We start from the raw sequence: 22400 nt of genomic DNA on the forward strand, positions 1-22400 counted from the left end.
AAATAAATTCTCCTAGTACTTAGCAGAGCACCTGGCATATAGTTGGTGCTTAATAAATGCTTGTTCATTTACTGACCCTTCCACTAGTAGAGTACCTTACAAACTGCAATGGGCACCAGAAACCATCAATAACAGACCCTCAGAGTCTGCAGAGATAATACCAAGCAGGGGGTCAAAGAGGCTGTTAGCTCTGAAGTAAGTTCCAGCTCTAGTTCTAATTTACTTTAATTCAACTAAATCCAGCAAGCCTTTATTTAGTGGCTACCATATACATGGCACCGTGCTAAGCAGGCCCTGGAAATACAATACGGAAATGAAAAACAGCCCCTGAAAGGAGATTACATTCTTCTGGGGGCTTTTACACAGTTAAGTAAGTACAAGGTCATTTGAGGAAGGAGAAAACACTAAGACTAGGGAGAGCATAAAGAAGGGCTTCCTTCAGGAAGGGGCTCTTCAGACAAGCCTGAAGAGAGACAAGGATGCTAAGGCTAGAATTAAAGAGAAAGGGTGTTCTAGGAGTATGGAATCACCTGTGCAAACGTACGATGGTGGTAAATGGAATGATGAGTTTGAGGAACAGTAAATAGGCCAGTTTAAAGGGAAATGGAAGAGAACGTGCATTTATTAAGCACCTACTATGTGCCTGTGCTTTATAAATACTATATCATTATCCAGTTTAGTTGAAACAGATATTGCATGGAAGGGACTAATATGAAATAAGTCTGGGAAAGTACTCTGGAGCCAGACTATAAAAGGTTCTAAACTTCAAATTGAAGAATTAGTATTTTATCCAGGAGGAATAGGAGTCAATGAAGCTTGTTAGGTAAGGGAGTGAAACAGTCTGCCTGTACTTTAGGAAGAGTCTAGGGGTAGCTTTATGGAGGATGGATTGGAGAGGGGAAAGCCTAGAACCAGGGTGCTCCTGAAGTATTTCAGGCAGAAAATGATGTAGGACTAACCTGGGATGTTGACCACATGATGGAGAGAAGGGGACAGATAGTAGAGATGTTGAGCACTACTTTCCATTTTCATAATGCAATTCTGGATGTTTCACTCCCGTGTCTTGGTCAGAGTCATGTGTTAGATAGAAGGACAGCCTTGGAGTCAGAAAGACCAAGATTCAAGGCCTACCTAGGACACATAATGGCCATGTGACCCTGGAAAAGTCACTTTACCTCTATCCTAAGACCCTAAGGGCAGCTCTTTAAAACTGTGTTGGAGAAAAGTATCCATCTGCATTGGTACAGGGAGGTCCCTGCACTGATAAACGCTCAGGTCCAAAAACAAATGGCAATTTCACATAGGCTCATAAGTTCCTAGATCTACAGTTAGCATTTCTTTATATAGTATCTTAAGATTAACAAAGCACCTTATATAGGTTACCTCATTTACTCCTCACAACAACCCTGGCAGGTAAGGACTAGCATTATTCCCATTTTATAGATGAGAAAATTGAGGCTGAGAGGTTAAATGCTTTGACCAGGATCACGCAGCTAGTCGGTGTCTGAAGCAGGATTCAAACTCAGGTCATCCTAACTTCAAGTCCAATGTTCTACCCAGGGCACCACCTGCTGCCTCATAAGCCATCCAGTCCAACCTACTCATTTGACATAATAATAAGTAACATTTATACAGCCCTAAAGGTTTATAAAGGCTTTACAAGCATTATATGACTTGTAGATGAGACCTCCCAAATGTATTCTCTCCGCTATTAGAATGTGAGCCCCTTGAGGGCTGGGGATCGACTCTACTTTTCTGTTTGTATCCCTAGTGCTTAGCATGGGTGCTTTGTATATAGTATGTCTACAATAAATACTTTTTAATTCATTCATTTGTTACCTCATTTGATAGTCAAAGTAGCCCTACAAGGTAGGTGTTATTATTACCTCAGTTTTACTGACAGGGAAACTGAGGCTCAGAGAGTCTAAGTGACTTGCCCAAAGTCACAAAGCAAACAGCAATTGTCTGTGGTAGTAGTGGAACCCAAGAATACCTGATGTCTAGTCCAGGACCCTACTTACTATACTATGCTATGCAGTGGCGTTGGGGGGGAGGCAGATAGAAAGAAGAGAGAGGAGAAGAAAACAGGAAAGAGAAGAGAGAGAGAGGGCAGGGGGAAGAGAAGGAGGAGACAGAAGGAGAAGGGGAAGAGAAGAGGAAAGAGTGAGAAAGAGGGATGAGAGAGGGGGTGAGAGAAGGGGAGACAGAAGGAAGAGAGGAGGGAAGAGAAGGGGGAGACAGAGGAGGGAGGGGGAAAAGAAGTGAGGAAAAGAGGAAGGAAAGAGGGGAAAGAGAAAGAGGGAGAGGGAGGGAGGAAGAGAAAGAATGAGGGAGAGGGGGGAAAGAAAGAGAACACATTAACAATCAACAAATATTTTAAGCACCAACATTTTAGACCAGTGTCATACCATGTGGTGCCCTTAGGCGATGCTGAACTGTGGTATAAGGAAGTATTTGCAGCTTGTTTCTTTTTAATCAAGGAGAAAAGGGAAAAAGAAAACTTAGTGGGGGAGTAGGGATTTCAAGAGATCCATCAGAGGAGGAGGAGTGTTGGACAAACTTGGCAAGATTCAGAGACATTCCTGGTACAGAGTGTTCAGATAGATAAGGGACAGGCATGGAGGTTGTAAACAGAGAAAAAGTGAGAAAATGGAAGACTGCCTATGAGTGACCCCAAGAAGTCCTTTGGCAAGACCTATCTGTTGACCCAGGGCCTGGGTTTTAATCTTACTGTGTGGGAAGAGGGGAGCTGCCATTTCCTGGAGTAAAGTTTCTTGTGGCCAGGCTGCAAGGAGTCTGGAGTGGGTAGGGTCTGTGTGAGTGTGTGTGAGTGTGTGTGTGTATGTGTGTGTGTGTTTGTGTGTGGTGTGTGAGTGTGTGGGCTGTGTGTCTGTGTGTGAGTGTGTGTGTGTGTCTGTGTGTGTGTGCGTGCGTGTTTGGTTAAGCAGGCGCCCGACCTTTTGGCACTAGAACCACAGGAAGCCAGATGGCTGCCTCTGAAAAGGACCCATAAAATGAAAAGGAAGAGTGTCCAGGCGAGAGAATCAGACCCAAAGGACAGGGAAGCTGGGAAAATGGGAGAGTAAATCCCAGTACTAGGAGGCAGGACTCCTGGATTTCCAGCTCCCCCTCACTGCTGCCTCCCTTCAGTAAGGTGTATGTGTGTGTGTGTGTGTGTGTGTATGTGTGTGTGTGTGTGCGCTACATAGATCATTCTCAAAAACTGAGCAAGATTAAGTCCACCTTATTGCCCATAGGGCCTTGGGAAAGTCACTTCCCTTCCCTAGGATTCACTTTCCTCATTTGAAAAATGAGGATGTTGGATTGACTAGAAGATCCCTTCCAGGTCTAAACCTTGTCTTTGGACCTCTACGATGGTCCTAGGTTGGTCAATCAGTATGTCAGTCAACAAGAATTTATTAAGCACTTTATTTTTATTTATTTATTCATTAAGCTGAAGATATAAAGAAAGGTAAAGAACAATCCCTGCTTTCATGGAGCTTACAATCTAAGGAGAGAGATAACATGCAGACCATGCACAAATAAGATTTATACAGGATAAATTAGAGATAATCAATGGAGGGAAGGCACTGGGGCTAAGGGGTATTGCAAAAGACTTTGTGCAGAAGGTTCGACTTTAGAAGAGCCTTGAAGGAAGCCAGGGAATCTAGAAGGCAGAGGTGAGGATGGAGAGTCTCAGCATGGGGGACAACAATTAAAAATGCATGGAAATGGGAGCTAGAGTGGCTAGTCTGAGAAACAGCAAGGAGGCCGGCATCACTGGATCACACAGTATGTGGCGTGGGGAGAGAGTAAGTTAGGTGGGACGAGGTCATAAAGGGGTGTGAATGTCAAATAGAGAATTCTATATTTGTTCTGGGAGGTGATATGGAGCCACTGAAGTTGACTGAATGAGAGGGTAACATGGGTAGCCTTATGCTTTAGGCACATCACACGGGCAGCTGAGTGGAAGATGAACTAGAGTGGGGAGAGCCTTGAGGCAGAGACGACCGAGGAGCAGACCATCGCACTGGTCTAGGCGTGAGGTCATGAGTGCCCACTCCAGGGCAGCAGTGACATCAGAGGAGAGAAAGAGACACGTCGGTAGAAAAGGCAGAAGTCAGAGGCCTTGGCAAGAGACTGGACGGAGGGGCAAGTGTGTGTGTGTGTATGTGTGACAGAGGAAGACATCTAAGCTTGGGTGGCTGGCCAGAAGGGGGGCCCTGCACAGTCCTGACTCCTTTCCTCTTTAAAACACTACCTCATGACAAACAACTGGAAATTGAGAGGATGCCCAACAATCGGAAAATGGCCAAACAAGTTGTGGTATATGATTGTGATGGAATACTGTTGTGCTATCAGAAATGACGAGCAGGATGCTCTCAGAAAACCTGGGAAGACTGATATGAACTGATGCAAAATGAAGTTAGCAGAACCAGGAGAACGCTGTACACACTAACAGCAACACTGTATGATGATCAACTGCGAATGACTTAGCTATTCTTAGAATACAATGATCCAAGACAATTCCAAAAGACTAATGATGAAAAATGTTATCCACCTCCAGAGAAAGAACTTATGGAATCTGAATGCAGATAGAAGCGCACTTTTTGACTTTATCTTTCTTGTTTTGTTATCTTTCACAACACAGTTAATATGAAAATAAAAATGAGATGAAATACTGCCTCAGTTCCTATTCTGTCCCAATCTGGGTCTAGATCCTATAACCCCACATGCCCCCAATTACTCTGACCACAAAATGAAAACAACGCTCAAGAGGCAGTTGAAAGAATGGGAAGACACAAAAGCTTTGAATCTAAACCCCTCAACTTCACCCACTCCAATTACCATGAAAAGGTCTTTCTGCTAGTCAGATGGAACTGGCAAGGCTTTTGAAGCTATGGACTTGACTTCCAGCTCCCTCCTTTTCCAGTGAGGAACCATTCTCCTTTCTCTGTACCTGAATTTCCTTGACTTCCAAAGGGAGAGAAGCAATAATAGAGTAGAAGGAGTATTGGCTTTGGAGTCAGAGGATGTGGCTTTTAATCTTAGCTTAGCTTTTTTTGTTTTCATTTTCATCTGTAAAATGGAGATGCAGCACGATGGAAAGAATGCTGAGTCAGAAGGCCTGGGTCCCACCTTTAACTTCTTACTACCTTTATGATCTTGAGCGAGTGACTTAGCTTTCCTTGGCTTCCATTTCCTCATTTGTAAAATTAGGGGTTGGGTTAGGGGGCCTCTGAAGTCCCTTCCAGCTGTAGTTTTATGATCCTGTCATGTTTGTACTATGTATCTCAAAGTTATTGTGAAGGAAGGGTAAGAATGGAGACTGGACCTGTGATTTCACCAGTAAAAGGAACTCCCAGGTGAGGAGACTCGTAGGCAGGCACCTTCAATTTAGAGTCTTACAGAGCTACCAAGAGCAGTGGTGTCAAACTCAAATAGAAATGGATCCCTGTGGATTGCATATTGACTTAGAAAGCACAAATTAACATTATCTATGCTGTAGTATATTTTTCATTTATTTTGTCAAACGTTTCCCAATTACATTTTTAATCTGGTTCAGGCAGCACTGGGGAGTTTTTCTGAGTGTGGCAGGTGAATTTGACTCCTCTGCTAATTGAATGAGAGGTTAAGCAGCACAGTGGAGACAACACCAGGCCCGGGGTCAGGAAGACCTGATTTCAAATGCAGCCTCAGACACTTAGTAGCTATGTGACCCTAAGCAAGTCATTTTACCCTGTTTGCCTTAGTTTCCTCATCTGTAAAAATGAGATAGAGAAGGAAATGGCAGATCACTCCAGAATCTTTGCCAAGAGAACCCCAAATGGGCTCATGAAGAGTTGAATATGACTGAAACTACTGAGCCACTAAAGGTCTCATAGGCCCTATGTGTCAGAGGTTGGCCTCGAACCTAGGTCTTCCAGGCTTCCCTTTAAGGTACTACATAAATGTAAACTATCACCCTTATAATTGTTTTGTGTCCTCTCACCTCCCTATCGTCCCAAAGCCATCCCAGCACCCAGAAAAATGTTCAGAACATGATAGGCACTTATAGGCACTGGTTATTAGATTAATTGAGCAGCAAAGGATCTGATGCCTATTTTGATTCCCCCCATAACCAGGTGTTAATGCCTTGCCTTCCTTCTCCCTACAAAAAAATTATCTAGTGTTTACATTTTATATATTTTGTATTTCATGATCTGTCTCTGTTATTTCTCCAGTAGAATATGAATTCCTTGATTGCAGGACTGATTGCATTTTTTTTGGAGAGTCAGTTAGGTGATACAATGGATGGAGTGCTGGGCCTAGAGTCTGGGAAAATTTGAATTTAAATCCACCCTGAAACACTTACTAGCTATGTGACTCTGGGCAAGTCACCAAACTACTCTATGCCTCAGTTTCCTTCTCTGTAAAAAGGGGATAATAATAACACCTACCTCATAGGACTGTTGTGAGTATTAAAAGAGTTAATATATGTGAAACACTTTGCAAGCCTTAAAGCACTATACAAATGTTATCATCATTACTATTATTGTTATTATTATTATTACCACTACAGTATTTGTAGTCTAATATATAGGATAGTGTTTGGCACATAGCAGGTACTTAAGGATTATTGAAGGCAGCCGGGTGGTTCGGTAGATAAAGCATGTGGCTTGGAGTCAAAAAGACTCATTTTCCTGGGTTCAAATATGACCTCAGCTGTGTGACCCTGGGTAAGTAACTTAACCTTGTTTGCTTCAGTTCCCTCATCTATAAAATGAACTAGAGAAGGAAATGGCAAACCACTCTAGCATCGTTGCCAAGAAAATCCCAAATGGAGTCACGAAGAACTGTACATGACTGAAAAACAACTGAACAACAACAACAATAACATTCCAATGTCTGGAACAGTGTTTGGCACATAACAAGTACTTAAGAATTATTGTTGGTTGATTAATGGGATCATAAATTAAAGCTAGAAGGGACTTTAGGGGTCACCTAGCCCAACCTCTTCAGGAGAAAATTGAGTCTGGAAGGTGTTAAACAAGTTAAGGTGCCAATGAGCTGGAGGGTGAACATGGACCAGGATTTGCCTATGAACTGGTTGATGGAGGCTAAACTAGGCCCAAAGACAAGAAGGGCCACAAGACGAGGCCACAGACTGACGGGGAGCCTGGGTATACCTGTTTCAAGCATGGAGACTGAGAACAAAAAGGTGATGGAAGACTATGAGAGTTGGGAATGAGGTGAGACAAAAAAGCTAAAAGTGAAATGAAAATAAGGAGAAAATTCACGAGAGGAAGACAGAGCTGGGATGGGTACCCCAAATCCTTTCTTTTCCAACACCTGCCAACTTCTCTGCTTTAGTCACTGCACTCCATAGCAAACTACAGAGAAATCACTTTCTATTGCTGTGTTAAAACTGTTATGTTTGCTTTAGTCGTGTCTTTAGAAGTCAGACCTGGGCAAAGGGGGAATTATGAGGCACATGGCTGGCAGGGCTGGAAAACATGGCACCAGTTGGCATCTGGCAATGCATATTCAAAGCATTTGCCAGCAAGAGGTCTCAGGGGAATTTGTTTATAAAGTCTATACTCCTCAATCTGGCATTCAAGGACCTGAAAGGACTATCTCTGATCTACCTATGTAGCCTTATCTCATACCACCCTTTTATGTCCAGAACACCAGCCCAATCTGCCATTCGTATCACACAATTCCAAATGTTCCCCTCTCTTTCTTTGTCCTGAGAGGCAAAATGTCAGGGTAGGTGGAGAGCCTGACCTGGTGTCAGAAGCTCTAGATTCATGCCCTGCCTCTAACACATGATGGCTGTGTAGCCACAAAGGAATTTGTTTAACTTCTTAGTAGTTTAAGCACTCTTCCTAAGATTATAAATTATGGATAAGTTGCACACCTGCACCGGTGAAGGGAGGTTTCACAACAGAAGTTTCTTACGCTGATGAAAATAACAACAAACAACAAAAAGCCCTTGTCCTTTGCCTGAAATGCTCTTACACTTATTGAAATAGCCTGCTGATCCTTCAAGGTGTGGTTCAAATACCATTTCTTCCCTGTTTTGCAGCCTACCCTCTTTTCTGTTCAGTCAGAAGTAATCTCATTGTACTTTATATCCTGCTTAGAGCACTTACCACATTCTCCTGAAATTGGAAGCCATTTACAAGACTGGGATGAGAGCCCTAACTCCCCCATTACAAAGACTAATTCTTCCTAAATGCCAAATTCCTGCCTCTCTCTTTACTCCTTAATCTGACAAACATTTATTAAACATTTATGGGCAATGTTTTGTGATGGGTACTGAATGCTAGGAATACAAAGATGAAAAAAAGATATTAAGGGACTCTAAGCCCCTCATGTTTTGTTCAGTTTTGAGTAATACCCCTAGCACTATGTAGGCAGTGATTATTGAATGATTCCATGGAAGATTCAGAAAGTCTGTCTCTATGTACTTTTGGCAAGATGGTTGCCTAAATAGGAGGTAGAACACCCAGCTCCCATATATCTACTCCACCAAAATCCTGAAATTCCCACTAGACAAAATAATGATGAAAAAAGCCAACTATAGTAAGTGGATTTTTCCACCACAGAAATACACAAAAAGACATGTAGAAGTGCATGGGCTAGAGTAAAGAATGATGTTAGCAAATCCAGTGCTAGCACAGGCAATCTAGCAGCCTCCCACACTAATTGGAGACACGTGTGGTCTGCAAGGCTCTCTGTCCAGAGGTAGCAGGAGTGAAAGGCCCTAAGAAAAACCCAGGGAGGTGAGAAAGACCCATCATAGTCAGAAAGCCCAAGGAAAGAGACATTGGAGTTCTCAAAAAACAGCAGTGACTAGTGTTCAGAATAGCCCAGGCCCATTGGTTCTAAGATCCTTAGCACTCTGCCCTGAAGACGCATCACTACAAACTTCAAAGATCTAGAGGGAGCCTAACTTCAGGAGGAGGAGATAGCACGGTGACCCAAGGGACTCAGGGCCAATCACTCTTCTCCCAAAGTGTAGCATGAGGCAGAGCTTGACCCTGGCACAAAACCCCAATTCAGAAACTAAAGCTGGAGAGATGTTTGAATCAAAGAAAATACCGACCAATATAAAAAATTATTATAGATACAGAGATTCTATCCAGAAGAAGCAACTCTATAACAACTGTAAGAAGTGACCCAAATGAAAAAAAAAATGTTTTCCATAAAGAAATGAATGCCTAGATAAAATGAAGCAAGAGATTAAAAAAACTGAAATAAAAACTCAAGAGGAAAGAATTGGAAGGAGAACTGAGAGATAAGAAAAAGTGGAAAGCCTTACCCAAGTAATGGAGTCCCTGAAAACTAGAATACATCACACGGAAATCAATGATTCCATGACAGCAAGAAATATTAGACAAAAATGAAAAGATCAAAAATACAGAAGAAAATATAAGCTATCTGATATAAAAATAAATAAAATAAAAAATTAACCTGGAAAATAGGTCAGAGGAAAATAATTTTAAAATAATTGGACTCTATCGGTAAGATTCTTTCTCCTCTCACCTGAAATCTCCCTTCCTTTCTGCTTCCCCTGTAATTTACTTATGAAATGTCACATATTATAGTTATTTCTTCATCTCATTCCCCCTTCACACTGTGAGTTTCTCTAAGGCAGGGACCCAAATTTGTGTTTTCCCCAATATCTGGAACAGTTCTGAGCAAAAAAGTAGTATTTTATAAATATTGATAGAATAAATTATTAAACAAAATCATTGGATTCTCTAAAAACCATGATTTTTAAAAATCTGAAGACTATATTTAAAGAAACAATAAATTAAAACTGCCCAGATCTATTAGAACCAGAGGGAAAAACTAAAGACAGAAAGAATCTACTGATAACCTCCTGGAAAAAAAAAAAAAAAGCCCTAACAATGTCATAGCCAAAATCAGAGCATCCTCATTAAAAAAAAAAATTCAAACATCCAGAAAAAAGTCGTTCAAGTACCAAGGAACCACAGCAGGATCATACAAGACCAGGCAACTTCTACCATAAGTAAGAGGAAATTTTGGAATACAACATTCCAAAAAACCAAAATATATAGGCTTATAACCAAGAATAACTTACCCTGCAAAACTGGGTATAATCCTACTGGTGAAAAAAAAAAGGACCTTTGATGAATTGGAGACTTTCAGTATTTCTGATGACTAGACTAGAGCTAAATAGGAAATTTGAAATAGAAACAAAAGAGTCCAGAGAAATCTAGAAAGGTAAATATATTGGAGCAATTATAGGGTGTTAAATGATGATATAGTGCTATAGGGAAAGAAGTATCCCTTCAGTATCTTAATGTCTTCAAAAGATATTACGGGAATTAAATAAGAAAAAACAGAGGATGTAGGGGGTAGGTAGATTGGTTCTATTTTGAGAAATCTGAAGAAAGGAAAATGAAAGGACAAAAAGAACACACTAATATACAAAACAGGAAGAAGGGGGTAGAATTCTCTATTTCTCATAACTAGAGTGCTTCAAGAATATAAATGAAGGAAATAGGCATCAGATAAACCTCACTATTATGTGAAATAAACAAAGGAGTATTAAACACACACACACACACACACACACAAGCTTGGTGTAGAAGTACATCAAACTCAACATTCAAATAAATAGAGATGAGGAGAGGAGATTAAAAGAGAGAATAATAAAAGGGAAGAAATATCCACATGTAAAACAAATTTCCCAATCTTTAATGAGGGATTAAATGGGAGAAAGAGAAAGCAAAGACCTAGAATCTGGAGAGGTATCCATCAGTTGGGTAATGGCTGAAGAAATTGTGGCATATGAATATAATAGAATATTATTGAGCCATGAGAAATGATGAAGGGGCAGCTAGGTGGTGCAGTGGATAGAGCACCGGCCCTGAAGTAAGGAGGACCTGAGTTCAAATCCGGCCTCAGACCAAACACTTGACAGGTACTAGCTGTGTGACCTTGGGCAAGTCACTTAACCCCAATTGCCTCAGTTAAAAAAAATAAAATAAAAAAGAAATGATGAAAAAGATTATTTCAGAGATTCCTAGGTAGTATGAACTGATGCTGAGTGAAGTGAGCAGAACCATGAAAACAAGTTATACAAGGACAACAACAGCATGGAAGATTGAAAAACTTTGATCAAAGCAATGACCATTCATGTATCCAGAGGACCTACAATGAAGTATGTTTCCTACCTCCTGACAGAGGAGTGATGGATGCAAGTTTCAGGAAAAGACAAACATTTTTGGAAATGGCTACATGTGGATTTGTTTTACTTGACTTATTTGTTAGAGAGGTTTATCCCCCTCTTGGTTTTTAAGGGCGGGGGATTAGGATTAAGGGTAGCTAGGTAGAACAGTGGATAGGATGCTGGATCGGGAGTCAAGAGAACCTGACTTCATATCCAGTTTCAGACACTTGCTAGCTATGTGACCCTGAGCAAGTCACTTAACCTTGTTTGCCTCAGTTTCCTCATCTGTAAAATGAGCTGAAGAAGGTAGTGGCAAATCATTCCAGCATCTTTGTCAAGAAAACCCCTAATGGGGTCAAAAAGAGTCAGACATGACTGAAACAACTGAACAACAACAACAAAATTAGGGTTGGGGGAGTTAATCATAGTGATAAAAAAGAAAAGAGATAGAGAGTGACATTGAAACATTTTTTTAAATTCATAGAAGGAAACAAAGAAATTCAGAAGGGCAGTTTTGAAAGTAATATGGAATTATTACATGGTCTCTTTTTTAAAGCAAGCCTAGATTTGTATCCCAAAGAGATCATAAAAAAGGGAGAACCCACGTGTATAAAAATATCTATAGCAGCTCTTTTTGTGGTGGCAAAGAATTGGAAATTGAGAGGAAGCTCATCAATTAGGGAATGGTTGAATAAGTTGTGGTATATGAATGTAATGGAATACTATTGTGCTATAAGAAATGATGAGCAGGCAGATTTCAAAAAACCTAGAAAGACTTACATGAACTGATGCTAAGTGAAGTGGACAGAACCAGGAGAACATTGTACACAGTAACAGTAACATTGTGTGAGGATTAACTATGACAGGCTTAGCTCTTCTCAGCAATACAATGATCCAAGACAATTCCAAAAGACTTGTGATGGAAAATGCTAACCATATCTGGTGAAAGAACTATGGAGTCTAAATGCATGTTGCAGCATACTATTTTCTCTTTTTTTGTTTTTTATTTTTTCTTTCTCATGGTTTTTCCCTTTTGTTCTGATTCTTCTTTTACAACATAACTAATGTGGAAATATGTTTAACATGATTGTACATGTATAACCTATATCAGAATGCTTGCTGTCTTGGAGAGGTGGCGGGGAGGGAGAGAAGGAGGGAGAAAAATTTGAAACCCAAAATTTTATAAAAATGAATGTTGAAAACTATCTCTGTACATGTAATTGGGGAAAAAAATAAAATACTATTAAGGAAAAATAAATAAATAAGTAGAGAAAAAAAGACAAGCCTAGAAAGATGCTGGGTAAGGATCACAGATTTCAATCTAGGTGATCCCTGAGAGACCAAATAGCCCAACCCCTTCATTTTACTGAAGAGGAGCTAGAAGTACAGAGCGGTTAAGTAATTTGTTCATGGTCACACAGCTAGTAAGTGTCAAATCTTGATTCAACCACAGGCTTCCCCTGACTCTAAATCAGTGCTCTTTCCACTGACTATGCCATGCTTCCTTCCAAATGTAAGATATGGTCCTTGCCCTCCTAGAGGGCAACTTAGAGTCTAGTTAGGAAACCAAGACAATTGTTCTCTACACTTACTCCAATCACAATTCACCTTTCAGTGCATCTGAATTAGTAGGAAAGAATCTTCAAAGACACATCTTGCTCATTGCACAATAAGGCTATGTTCTTATCTTGAATTCATATGGATAATTCTAACCCTTGTTGGTGATGGTGTCACTTGTGGTACAAGAGGCACAGATTACCTCTTAGGGGGTGCCATGTCTCCTGGTCAGAACCCCCTCCTCAAAACCTTGGAAAATCTCTGTTACCAATGGCCCAAGACAATGATGCCAATGCTGCCCTTTATAGCACACTAACTTGTTAAAGGAAATCTTGTTAAAACATCTTCATTAAATGCTATCCACATACAATGAAAGAACTATGGAAGTTGAATTGCTATTTTTTTTTCTCTCCTGTTGAGTTTTGTTTCCTCTTTCTGGTGGTTCCTCCTATTGGTTCTAATTCTTACTTACAACATCACTAATGTGAAAATATGTTTAATAGGAATGTATATGTATAGCCTATATCAGATTGTGCGCCGTCTTAGGGAGGGTGGTGGGGAGGAAGGGAGAGAAAAATTTTAAACTCAAAAGCATATGGAAGTGATTGTTGATAAATCAAAATAAACTAATAAAAAATTTAAAAAAAGAAAAACATCTTCAATCTTCTCCTCTCCGCTCTACTGGCTCCTTCCTCTTTGCTCACTTACTTACACACACACACACACACACACACACACACACACACACACACCCCTTCACCATTCTAAGAGATGAGCAGACCAGCCTGACCTTGCTGTCCCCTTTAGTAGAACTAACTTATACAACCAGCTGTCTGCTCCCCAATTCCATTACTGCACTATCTACTTTTTCCTTAGCCATCTGAAACCTTTCTTCTATCCTCACTCATCTCCTATAAATGCTCTTTCTAAGATGCCAAAAGCTTCTAATGACCACGTCCCTCAGCACAGCTCCCTCAGACCTTATGTCTCACTAGCATTTAACTGGAGCACCAATACACTTCCAATGATGTAACAGAACAGCAGATCATGGAATAATACTGCCTCCAAAGAGCTAAAGCTGAGGACCACCCAAAATACAACAGAGAGACAGGCGTCCCAGGGGAGCATGGTGTAATACATAACACTATCCTCCAAGCTCCTCAGCCTCATGACCTAGGCACCATTTGCAACTCCTTGATCTCTCTCACCCTCCCCATATTTAATCAGTTACCAAAGCCTATTGATTTTATTTTCATAACATCTCTCATATGCCCTGCCCCCTCCTTCTCTCATTTGACACTGCCAACTGCCCTGGGCCAGATTCTCAACATCTCACTCTAGGACTATTGCAGTAGCCTGCTGGTTGGCCTCCCAGCCTGAAGTATCCCCCTACTCCAGTCCATCTTCCACTCAGCTCTCAAATAATCTTCCTAAAGTGTAGGTGTGACCATGTCACCAGCCTTCACAATAAACTCTAGTGGCTCCCTATCATCTCCAGGATTAAATATAAAATTTTCCATTTGGCATTCAAAGTCCTTCATACTACCTTTTTAGTCTTTCTTTTTTTTTTTTCTTTTTTAGGCAATTGGGGTTAAGTGACTTGCCCAGGGTCACACAGCTAATATGTGTCAAGGGTCTGAGGCCGGATTTGAACTCAGGTCCTCCTGACTTCAGGGCCAGTGCTATATCCACTTTGCCACCTAGCTGCCCCTTTTCTAGTCTTTCCATGCCTTACTCCTCCCACATACTTTGTGATTCAATGACACCAGTCTCCTTGCTGACACTCTATCTCCTAATTCCATGCATTTTTACTGGCTGTCTTTCATACCTGGAATGCTCTTCCACCTCCTGGCTTCCCTGGCTTCTTTCAAGCCCCATCTTCCTTCCTTTTCTTTCTCTGCCATGACCACTTTAGTTCAAGTTCTAGAACCTTGTACCAGAACTTTTGCAGTAACCTCGTAAGTGGACTCCCATCCTCCCACCTACAATCCATCCTGAATGCCACAGCCTGATTAATATCCCCAAAATAACGATTTCATCACATTTTTTCCTACCAAAAATCTTTAGTTCACCTTCTACAAGAAGCCTTTGCTGATCCACTGTAATGCTCACACTTTCCCTCTGTTGATTGTCTCCGGTGAATCCTGTATATATCTTGCTCATACATAGTTGTTTGCAAATTGTCTCCCTCTTTAGGCCGTGAGCTCCTCAAGAGCATAGACTATCTTGTGCTTGTCTTTGTATCCCCAATACTTAGCACATAGTTGATACTTAATAAATCCTATTTACTGACTAACAAATAAGGAATTATTAAAGGGAAGCAAGGTAATAGATGTTATCAGAGAAATGTGTGACCAAAAAACAAAAACAACCAAAAACAAAGATGGGTTTGCTATGCAATAAGAACAAGGAAGAAATGGACAGCCCATGTACTCCATCAGTATCTACGTAGGATTAGAAGAACACAAGGAAGGCCCCTAAGAACACTGGGAAGACATCCCCATGATGCAGGTATAGGGGGAAATGGATGAGGACTGCATAGAATGGGGAAGCATTTTATATCATCAGTGGCAATACTCACAACAATGAGATCACAGATCTGTTGGAAATGGACTATTGAACCACTTCTCCCCTTGAAGCTCTTCTCCTTTGGTTTCTGTGACACTACTATCTCCTTGTTCTTTTACCTTTCTGGCTACTTCCCTGACTCTTTTTGTGCTTTAACTTCCTCCTGTGCCTAAAATCAGGATGTACCCCAAGGCTCAGTCCTCATCTTTTTGTTTTTCCTATACTCTGACGTTTGGAAAGCTCATCCACTGTACATATCATTTGAAGTCTAGGCCCATATTTCCAGCTCCATCATCAAAAATCAAACTTATCCTCTTCCCCAAACCATCTCCCCATTCCCTGAAATATCATCACTTTCTCATTCACCCAAGCCTAGAAAATCAATCATCTCTGAGTCCTCCCATTCTCTTGCTTTCTTGTGTCCAATTAAAAACCACACCTGTAGGGCAGCTAGGTGGCACAGTGGATAGAGCACCGGCCCTGGATTCAGAAAGACCTGAGTTCAAATCCGGACTCAGACACATAACACTTACTAGCTGTGTGACCCTGGGCAAGTCACTTAACCCCATTGCCTAACCAAAAACAAAACAAACAAACAAAAAAACCCCACACCTGTTGGCTCTTATTTCAAAAATTCCTTCATGCAAAGTCATAGAACCAGAGATTTAGAGCTGGAAGGGACCTTAGAAGTCATCTAGTTCAAACTCCTTTTTACAACTAGGGGTTAAGTGTCTTGCCCATGGTTGCTCAGGCCAAATTAGCCTCCTGACTGTTCCTCGAACAAACTATTCCAATTCTTCTGTCCATGCCTGGAATGTACCCAATCAGTACTTGAGTATCTAGGAATCCCTATTTCATTTAAATTTTTCTTAAATCTCAGCTTAAGTGCTATTTCTACATGAGAAGCATTATTATTTCTGCCTTTCCCCACCCCAGCTGATGGTGACTCATCAAAAAATTACCTTGTATTTCTTTTGCATATATTATGTACGTATGTATGTACTTATATTATACATGTTTTTTCCCCTGAGAGTATGTAAGCTCCTTGAGGGCAGGGACTATTTCATTTTTGACTTTGTATCCCCAGCTCCTAGTATAGTGTCCAAGATATAGTGGGTGCTTTAATAAACTTAATAAAGGGGGCAGCTAGGTGGCACAGTGGATAGAGCACCGGCCCTGAAGTCAGGAGTACCTGAGTTCAAATCCAGCCTCAGACCAAACACTTGACACTTACTAGCTGTGTGACCCTGGGCAAGTCACTTAACCCCAATTGCCTCACCAAAATAAATAAATAAACAAACTTAATAAAGCACCCACTGTATCTAAATATAGGTGCTTAGTAAAGCATCTGTTAATTGATTGATGAGTGACAGAGTCAAGATTAAATTCAGGTCCCTTGATGCTGACTCCTGCTCTCTTTCCACACATCTTCCTTCCTTTTCTTTCTCTGCTTTGACCACTTTAGTTCAGGTTTTAGAACCTCATACCAGAACTTTTGCAATAACCTCCTAAGTAGACTCCCATCCTCCCACCTGCAATCCATCCTGAATGCCACAGCCTGATTAATATCCCCAAAATAACAATTTCATCACATTTTTTCCTGCCAAAAATCTTCAGTTCTCCAAGTACTTATAGAATAAAGCCAAACTCTACAGCCTTGCATTCAAGATCTCTACAATCTGGTCCCTATCTACCTTTCCAGCCTCATATCTTACTATTCCCTATATAGATGGTCTGCTCCTGACAGACTGACTGACTCGATATCCCCACCCCCTACCAATGCTGTGCACATCCTCTGCAAATTTAGCTATCCCATTCCTCTGCCTAAAATACTTTCTTTTCCCTCAGCAACATTAGAGAGGCCGAAAAATGTTTTACTGGTACTTTTTTCTTTGTTATACAGTTGTTAATTCCCAGTGACACATTCTTTCACTCTTTCCAACAGAATATAACAAAAAAATAAAATAAAGCAAAGCAAACCAACATATTAGCCATGTCTGACAATTTATGCCTCATTCTACAGCCATAGTCCACCACTTTTGCACTGAAAAGAATGAGCCATTCTTCCCTGTCTGTCCTTATTAGTCAAGATTGATTACTACATTAGTAAAGAGTTCCTCCATCAAACAGTCTTTATGGATAATGGCCAAAGCAACAGAATTTGGGCTAGTGTGAATCATTTACAGTACAATAATATATTTTAAGCTTTTTTTTTCCAGTTTTAGGATCAAAGATCTGAAAGATCTAGAAGAACAGAAAATGGCCTCAATTATTAACAAAACAGGAGCCAAGATGCAAAAAAGGAAACAGTAGCTGAAACAGTGTGGGACATCTCATCAGAACTGCTGAATATTCAAAACATGCATATTTAATTTCTTTTAAAGAAATTATCATGGGGCAGCTAGGTGGCACAGTGAATAGAGCTCTGGACTTGGAGTCAGGAGGACTTGAGTTCAAATCCAGCCTCAAATACTTAATATTTACTAGCTGTGTGACCCTGGGCAAAGCACTTAACCTCGATTGCCACACCAAAAAAAAAAAAAAAAGAAATTATCATCATGAACCTTCCCATGACTATAAGCTGAGTCCTCCTTCTACATTTTTTTTACTGCAATAATCAAAATATTGATGTTTTTCAATAATTTTTTTACATTATTGTGACCACTGTGTGGATTATTCTCCAGACTCTGCTGACTTTGCACCATATCAGTTCATACATCCTCCAAAGATTCTCTTAATTCTTTGCATTTGTCATTTCTTACAGTTCATTAGTATTCAATGACATTCATGTGCCACAGTTTGTTTAGCTACGAGCACTTCCCAGTTGATGGCACCACTTTGTTTCCCTTTCTTTTGCCACAAATACTGCCATAGATGTTTATGTGAAATCTTTGTCTCTATCTTTGATGTCCTCTGATAAGGTATCAGTTTTAATGGCTCTACAGGCATGTTCAGTTTAATACTGTGCCAAGTATAATTCACCCCTAATCATTCTCTAAGGAGCAGTTCATGTTACTCATGCAGAAGAGGGATTATACGTGTTCCACTAAGCCCTAGAGGGCAGAAATTGATAGAAGTTTGTACTTGTTATTCAGTGGTGTCCAACTCTTCATGACCGTATTTGGGTTTTTTTTTTGGCAAAGGTACCCTTTGCCATTTCCTTCCCCAGGACATTGTACAGACAAGGAACTGAGGCAAAGTTAAGTGACTTGCTTAGAGTCACAGAGCTAAGTGTCTGAAGTCAAAATCGAACTCATGAAAATGAGTCTTCCTGATTCCAAGCCCGGCACTCTGTCCATTGTGCTACCTAGCTGCTCATTTTCTTGGCAAAAATACTGTAGTTGTTTGCCATTTCCTTCTCCAGCTCATTTTACAGATGAGGCACTGAGGCAAATAGGGTGAAATGACTTGCCTAGAGTCACACAGCTAGTGAGGGTCTGAGTACAGATCTGAACTCAGGAAAATGAATCTTCCTGACTTCAGACCTGGTACTCTATCCACTATACCATCTAGCTACCCCTAACAGACAGAAGTTACAAAGAGGAAAATTTAGGTTTGATGAAAGAAAAAATTTCCTAATAATTAAAGTCATTTAAAGGTATAATGAGCTGCCCCAGAAAGTAATCAGCCTAATAAACATGGAGGCCAAGCCTAGGGATTTAACATAAGGAATCCCTACCAGTTCCATACTCTGTCTTCTCAGGTATGAATCCTTGCCTTTCTCAGTATAAGAATTCGATTCTAGGTAGGACAAACGGTCCTCTTCCACTCTGGCCCACTTCCAAGGAGAGTGAACCCACCGCCCCTTGAGGGAGCTCTCTTTGTTAGGAAGTTTGTATTGCCAGAAGAAAACTGAATCCCGTTAGCCCAAATCCTGCTGCTTTGGCCACCATCTATAGAGATTGTTTGATGGGGGAACCATTTCTTAAAGTGGTAACCATCCTGGCAAGGATTCAAAATGGGAGAAGAGACTAGAAGCAGAGATAGACTTCAAGATCCTGGAAAATAAGGACTGGGCCTTCTGACAGGGCTCAGCCTACAGGGGGCATTCACAGGATCATAAATATAAAGCCAGGCGAGACCTCACAGCTCATCTCATCTATCCCCTTCACTTTACAGATAAGGATACTGAGGATTAGAGAGTTTCAATGAACAAGTCATCAAGTCAACCTGCATCTTACTGTGCGCCAGGTACTGAGATAAGCTCTGGAGATACCAAGAAAGGTAAAAAAAAAATTTTTTTTAAATCCGTAGTTCCTGCCCCTACCTTCCATCAAAGAGTTCACCTACTATTGGAGAAAGAAAACATGTAAAAACCACATCCACACAAAATGTATGAAGTGAGGATGGGTGAAGAAGGCACAATAGGTAGGAGGGATCAGTAAAGGCCTTCTGAAGCAAGTAAACATTGAGCCAAGCCTTGAAGGAAGCCAGGGGAGCCAAGAGGTGGAAACCAGGAGGAAGAGCATCCCAGGCATTGGTGACAGTCAGTGAAAAGTCATGGAGTGCCATGTCTGAGGAATAACAAGGAGGCCTGTATAGCTGGACAGCAGAGTACATAGAGGGTATGAAGTGTAGGAAGTCTGGAAAGAATGGAAGGAACCAGGTTATTAAGGGTTTTAAAAATCTTTTAAAGAGAGGATTTTATATTTGATTCTGGAGGTAACAGGGAGCCATTGGAGTTTACTGAATGAGGAATGGGATGGGGATATGGTCAGACCTATGCTTTAGGAAGATCGTTTTGACAGCTGAGTGGAGGATGGACTGGAGTGGGGAGAGACTTATGGCCGAGACCAACCAGAATATTGCTGTAATAGTCCAAGTGTTAAGTGATTTGTCCAAGGTCATAAAGGTTCTAAGTGTGGTCTACATTAAGAGGGGTATAACTTCCAGGAATAGGGAAGTGATAGACACACTGAACTCTGCTTTTTCAGACCATACAGAATATGGGGTTTAGTTCTGGGCACCTCAGTTTAAGAAAGATATTGATAAGACAGAGAGTGCCAAATAAATCACGTAAGTAAGCATTTATTAAATACCTACTACATGCCAGGCACTGTGCTAGGCCCTCGGGATACAGGTACAAAGAATGAGACAATCTTTTCTTGAAAGGAGATTACATTCTAATGGAGCAGACAACAAGCACATAAATTGATCAATCAATCAATAAAAATAAATGAATTAATAAATGAATGAATGAATAAAAGAAAATTATGCTCACACAACATATACATGTATATGTGTGTGTGTATCTGTGAGTCATCTGCATAGACACAATAACTAAGATGGTAAAGGACCTTGAGTCTGTGTCCTATGAGGTCTTAGGATCTGATTAGCTAGAGAAGAGAAGATTCAGGGGGCACATAACAGCAGTCTTCAAGTATGTGAAAGAACAATCAACCTTGTTCTGACTAGTCCCAGAAGGGCAGAATCAGAACCAAAAAGTGGAAGTTACAAAGAAGAAAATGGACACTTATGTCCGGAAAAACTTCCTAACAAGGAGAGCTCCCTCAAGGGGTAGTGGGTTCACTCTCCTTGGAGGTCTTTAGGCAGAGGCTGGAGGACCATCTGTCCAGTATGTTATAGTAATGAACTACCCTAGAACTAAATTCTTAGACTGAGAGAAGAAATCAGCCTAGTAGACACGGAGGCCAAGTCTGGAGATGTGCCCTAAGGCAATTCCATGCTACCTTTTCACAGGTATGGAAATACCTAAACCAGGACAGTTGAGCTGGGTCAGCTCAAAGGAAAGAAAGGATCATGGGTTAGAGAGCTGAAAGTAATCTTAAAGGTCATCTAGTCTACCTCTTTCATTTTACAGATGAGAAAACTGAGACCCAGGGTGGTTGAATTTGGTCAAAGGTCACACAACCATTGAGAGACAAAGGTGGGATTTGAACCCAGGGCTTCTGACTCTAGCTTAGCCCACCTCACCCATGCCCATCTCTTACCTGGATCTCTGTCTGCACAGTGCACTTGACCAACTTGAAGTTCTTCCCAGGGTTGAAGCTGTTGCTGTAGAAGCAGACCTTGAGGATCCGCACATCCTCCTTCTCCACGTCCACAGGCACTACCACCACAGGCTCTGGGGGGATGTCGGGCCGGCGCAGGGTGCCCACCCTCACCCGGCTCAGGGGCTCGGACACCCCAGACATGCTGCCAGAGGACAGCTAGGGCCAGCGCATCTCAGTCCTGTTAGGAGACAGCAAAGGGAGGAGCCTGCGTGAGACTCGCTATAGAGCAGCTCCCTCCCCAAAGTGAACAAACCCAGGGCTCCACGTACCCAAGGGCCATCTCCTGCCCTTGCAGCTTTCCCTGGACAGCAGAGAGGTGTAGAAAAATGATCCTTTCTACCTTACAGATCAGAGAACTTGAGATAAACAATTACAGCACAGGTCACTGAAACACGGAAGGGGAGCCTAGAAGAGAATTTTGGGAATATCTACCAGGGGTGGGGAACCTGCAGCCTCTAAGCCGCATGTGGCCTTGAGACCACAGGTTCCCCACCCCACCCCTGGACTATACCTTTCTACCCGAGAGTAATAGACACCCTTTGGAGACCCAAACCACCACTGAGAGTGAGAGTTGGAGGAATATTAGAAGGGGTGCTATGTGAGTATATTTACAAAATCTATAGTGTGTCCAAAAATAAATTCACTATCCTCTATTCAAAACCCATGGGAAGTAGGCCAGAAACGGTGCTAGATTTGGAGTCAAAATACCTAGGTTCAAATCCTGACTCTTATTACTTATCACCTGTGTGACCTAGGACAAATTATTTCATCTCTTTGGACCTCAATTTCCTTATCAATAATAATAGGTAAGATTTACTCAGAATTTTTAAGTTGTTCAATGCTTTACATACATCAGGTTACTTGATTCTCACAATAACTGTAAGAGGTAAATGTCACAGGAACTTTTATATGCATTATGTAGAAAAAGAAACCAAGCTTCAGAGGCCTGCTCATTGTTGTTGTTGTTTGTCCTCAAAAAGGACCAGGGAGGTGATGTCATGACTTGCAAGTAAATTAGATTTAAGTGAGGCAGGGCTATGCAAAGTCACCAGCCTCACTTTCTCCTCTGGAGC

The 22400-nt window shown here is 41.2% G+C and overlaps 1 protein-coding gene across 1 annotated transcript in view; it reads right to left on the minus strand.

The window, feature by feature from the left end:
- The window catches only part of PTK2B (protein tyrosine kinase 2 beta), a 57739-nt gene extending 36234 nt beyond the window's left edge, over positions 1–21505 (minus strand). The window contains exon 1 of the mRNA XM_027848486.1: positions 21265–21505. Coding sequence (XP_027704287.1) covers positions 21265–21468 — 204 coding nt within the window. The 5' untranslated portion in view covers positions 21469–21505. The remainder of the gene's footprint in view (positions 1–21264) is intronic.
- Positions 21506–22400: the final 895 nt, after the last annotated feature.

This window comes from Vombatus ursinus, unplaced genomic scaffold, assembly GCF_900497805.2.
Source record: "Vombatus ursinus unplaced genomic scaffold, bare-nosed wombat genome assembly UNPS02000580.1, whole genome shotgun sequence".
Lineage (NCBI taxonomy): Eukaryota > Metazoa > Chordata > Mammalia > Diprotodontia > Vombatidae > Vombatus > Vombatus ursinus.